Raw genomic sequence first — 3089 nt, 5'->3', positions numbered from 1 at the left:
GCTGGGGGAGGGGGTGGAGGTTGGGGCTGTGAAGGGCTGGAGACCCCTGCCCAGCCCAGCCCAGCCCAGTCCAGCCTCTCATACTGCTCCCCCACACAGGGCTATTTCCGGATCTACCGCGGGGGCAACGTGTGCGGCATCGCCGAGATGCCCCTCACGGCCACCGTGGGGCAGGACGGGGATGGGGCTGGGGGCATGGCCCACCGAGGTGGATGCCCAGCCTGACCCTGACCATAATAAACTAGTAGGGCAGAGAACAGTGTGATAGAGTATGATGGGGCCATGGAGCTGGTGGATACGGGGCACGTGCGGCGTTCAAAGCAGGTGCCCAGGGGCAGGTAGGGTTAGGGGAGCGGGGTCTATAACCCGGGGCGAGGCCGATGCCCAGGGGGCGGAGTCAAGCCCTCAGGGAGGAGCTAGTCCAAGGCAGGTGTGGCCGGGGCGGGGCCAGGACAGGCTGGACCCAATGCCCTTGTCTGGTGCCCCCTGCATCCCGCTCCCCGCTTCAGCCCCGCGACCCCTAGGGACACCTCCAGGCCCATTTACCCCTCTCCGGTGCCGGCCTCGCGCTCCCGCAGTGTCTGGCCGACGTTGGGTTGGGTCTTCTTCGGCACTCGGGGGCGCACGGCCCGGGCCGGGGGTGGTGGGAGCTCCCCGCTCCGCCCAGTCCCGCGGCCTTCCCGCCCATGTGGCCATTAGCCAGCGCCCCACCTCCCCCGTCGGCCCTGGCCAGAGCCCCCCACGCCCCAGATGGCCCTAACCTCCACCCCAGGTCAGCCTGCAGTCTTCCCTCATGCCCCACAACCATGCCGTGTGCCGGCACCCTGCGCGGCCTCCCCCGCAAGCCCCACACCCTGCCCTGAACCGCCCCAGCACCCCCAGTCCAGCCTCAGTAATTCCAGAGTTATCTCCCAGTCCTGGAGCCCCCCCCGCCCAGCCCCCACCTTTGGTGGTCATGAGGAGGGTGCTGTCCTCAAGCCTGTAGCACGCGAAGATCCAGCCCATAACCACATCCCGGGGGCAGGAGGCAGAGAGCATGTCGCAGCCTGCTCTAACCACAGGGTCACGCTGCTCTTGCCGAGCTCCCAGCTCCACCCGCCCCGCTCTAACCACTGGACCACACTGCCTTGGCTCAGCAACACAACCCATATTCGGGCTCCCGCCCCCCTCTGCTCTAACCACTGAACACACTGCCCTTGCAAAACGAGAGAGCCCAAGTGTCCCGTCTTCCAGCTGCATCTGCTTTGACCACTGCTCCCCCCTTGCAGAGGCAGACCCAACCCTCCTGCTCTAACCGCTGCACCACACTCCCCCCTGGGCGTGGGAAGAGCCCCGGCACCCATCCCTCTGCTTCTCTAACCACTGCTCCTCCCCCTTAGAGAAGCAGAGGACCCAAGCATCCAGGCCCCCTTTCTACCCACTGCACCACACTCCCCTCCCATGACTGATACGAACTGTCAGTAACAATACCCCAAAACACCGTACGTACAAAATGGTGACTGCCTTTAAAAACATGTCCGTAAGAGGGGCCGACTCTCAGTAAAAAACCCAACTAAAAGAGACTGCCAGTGGGTAGAGATACGATCAGGAAATACACTGTCCGTAAAAGATATTCACACTCAGTAAAAAATAATGTCCATCGAGGATACTCACAGACACTAAAAAAAGATTGCCTGTAAAAGATACTCGCCGTCAGTAAAAAGCGTTACTGTACAGTAAAAGTTAGAGAGGGTCTGTAAAAAAAAATTTTAAAAGTCTAACGATTAATAATTGATGCCCTCTGCAAAGGATGCTGGTGGTTAATTAAAAAAAGCCAAACAAAACCGCAAGCCCCAAAATGACTGTCAGTGAAGTCCGTACCCCCGCCCCCCGCAGTCAGTAAAACCCGGAGCTGCAGACGGAGCAGCAGCGCCCCCTGCCGGCTGAGCGGGAGGCGGCGCCACGCGCGGAGCGTTTTCTCAGCCATGTGCTGCTGCCGCAGGTGGGCTTCCTCTGGGGTCCGACTGGGATGAGGGGGTGGGGGCAGTAGGGGTGGGTAGGGGGCTGCACGGTGCAGTTGGGGACGTCAGGGTGTGGGGGGAGTAGGAGGCGGGGGGGAGTGAGGAGGGAAGAAGAGTGTCAACACAAGCCACCAAACCAAGACAATTTCTCTCTCTCCTATCCTTGGTGTTCAACCCCTACATTTGCCCCCGGCCCCGATGGGAAACTGTATGTCAGTAAAAACACGTGTCGGTAAAAAAATTAAAAGGTTTGCAGACTGTCTTCTCTTGGTTGGGGAGCCCTGGTGTAACAGGCTGCAGCTGGGTCTGGGGGATGCCAGGGAGGCCTGGGGACTGCGTCTGCTGCAGGGGGTGGGGAGCTAATGAGGGCTCAAGGGGTGTGTGTGTGTGGGGGGGTGCACGCACATGCATTGGTACACAGCACACAGCTATGCGCAGTCACACAACACTACATGCCTCATCAGATCTGCATTGCCCCCCCTGCCCACAGATACAGCCGATCAGGAAACAGCACAAGTCAGCACAATCACGCAGCCCTACAGAACACGCAGCTACACAACTCACCACAACCATGTGGCCACAGGCTGGCCCACAACACCACACAGGCTGGCACAATGCACAGCTACACAACACTACACAACTCTCCATAACCACATTGCCTAGCACACGCAGCTCTGCTCCCCACAACATGGGCCTCCACTGCACAGGCCCAAAGCTACTCACAGCTACGAACTACACAGAGCTGCGCAACTGAGCAGAACCCCATGTCCAAGCTACACGCAATGACAGACGACTGCCCAACCACACGGGCCTGCTACACAACACGCAGTCTTGCACACACGGGTGGCTGGTGACACACAACCAGACCACACTAGACAACTCACCACAACCGTGCGGCTCGGCTACACAACTTATATCTACACAACTCATCACAACCAGCCAGGCCTGCCCAGCCCAGGGGCTGGATTGGGGAAGGCAGACCCGCGCGGCCGCACCACAGGAGAGGGCCCGGCCTCCTCAGCCCCGCTACACAACCGCGCACCCTGCGAGCTGGGGGGAGGGACACAGCCCGCCTGGCCACACAGCTCC

The 3089-nt window shown here is 60.6% G+C and overlaps 1 protein-coding gene across 1 annotated transcript in view; it reads left to right on the top strand.

Moving 5' to 3' along the window:
* Nucleotides 1-249, top strand: part of LOC112551414 (cathepsin W-like) — a 6019-nt gene extending 5770 nt beyond the window's left edge. The window contains exon 9 of the mRNA XM_025212390.1: nt 100-249. Coding sequence (XP_025068175.1) covers nt 100-225 — 126 coding nt within the window. The 3' untranslated portion in view covers nt 226-249. The remainder of the gene's footprint in view (nt 1-99) is intronic.
* Nucleotides 250-3089: the final 2840 nt, after the last annotated feature.

The sequence above is a fragment of the Alligator sinensis genome, unplaced genomic scaffold (genome assembly GCF_000455745.1).
Source record: "Alligator sinensis unplaced genomic scaffold, ASM45574v1 scaffold1329_1, whole genome shotgun sequence".
Taxonomy (NCBI): domain Eukaryota; kingdom Metazoa; phylum Chordata; order Crocodylia; family Alligatoridae; genus Alligator; species Alligator sinensis.
The sequence above is the reverse complement of the archived record's forward strand: the minus strand, read 5'-3'. Positions and strand labels throughout refer to the sequence as shown.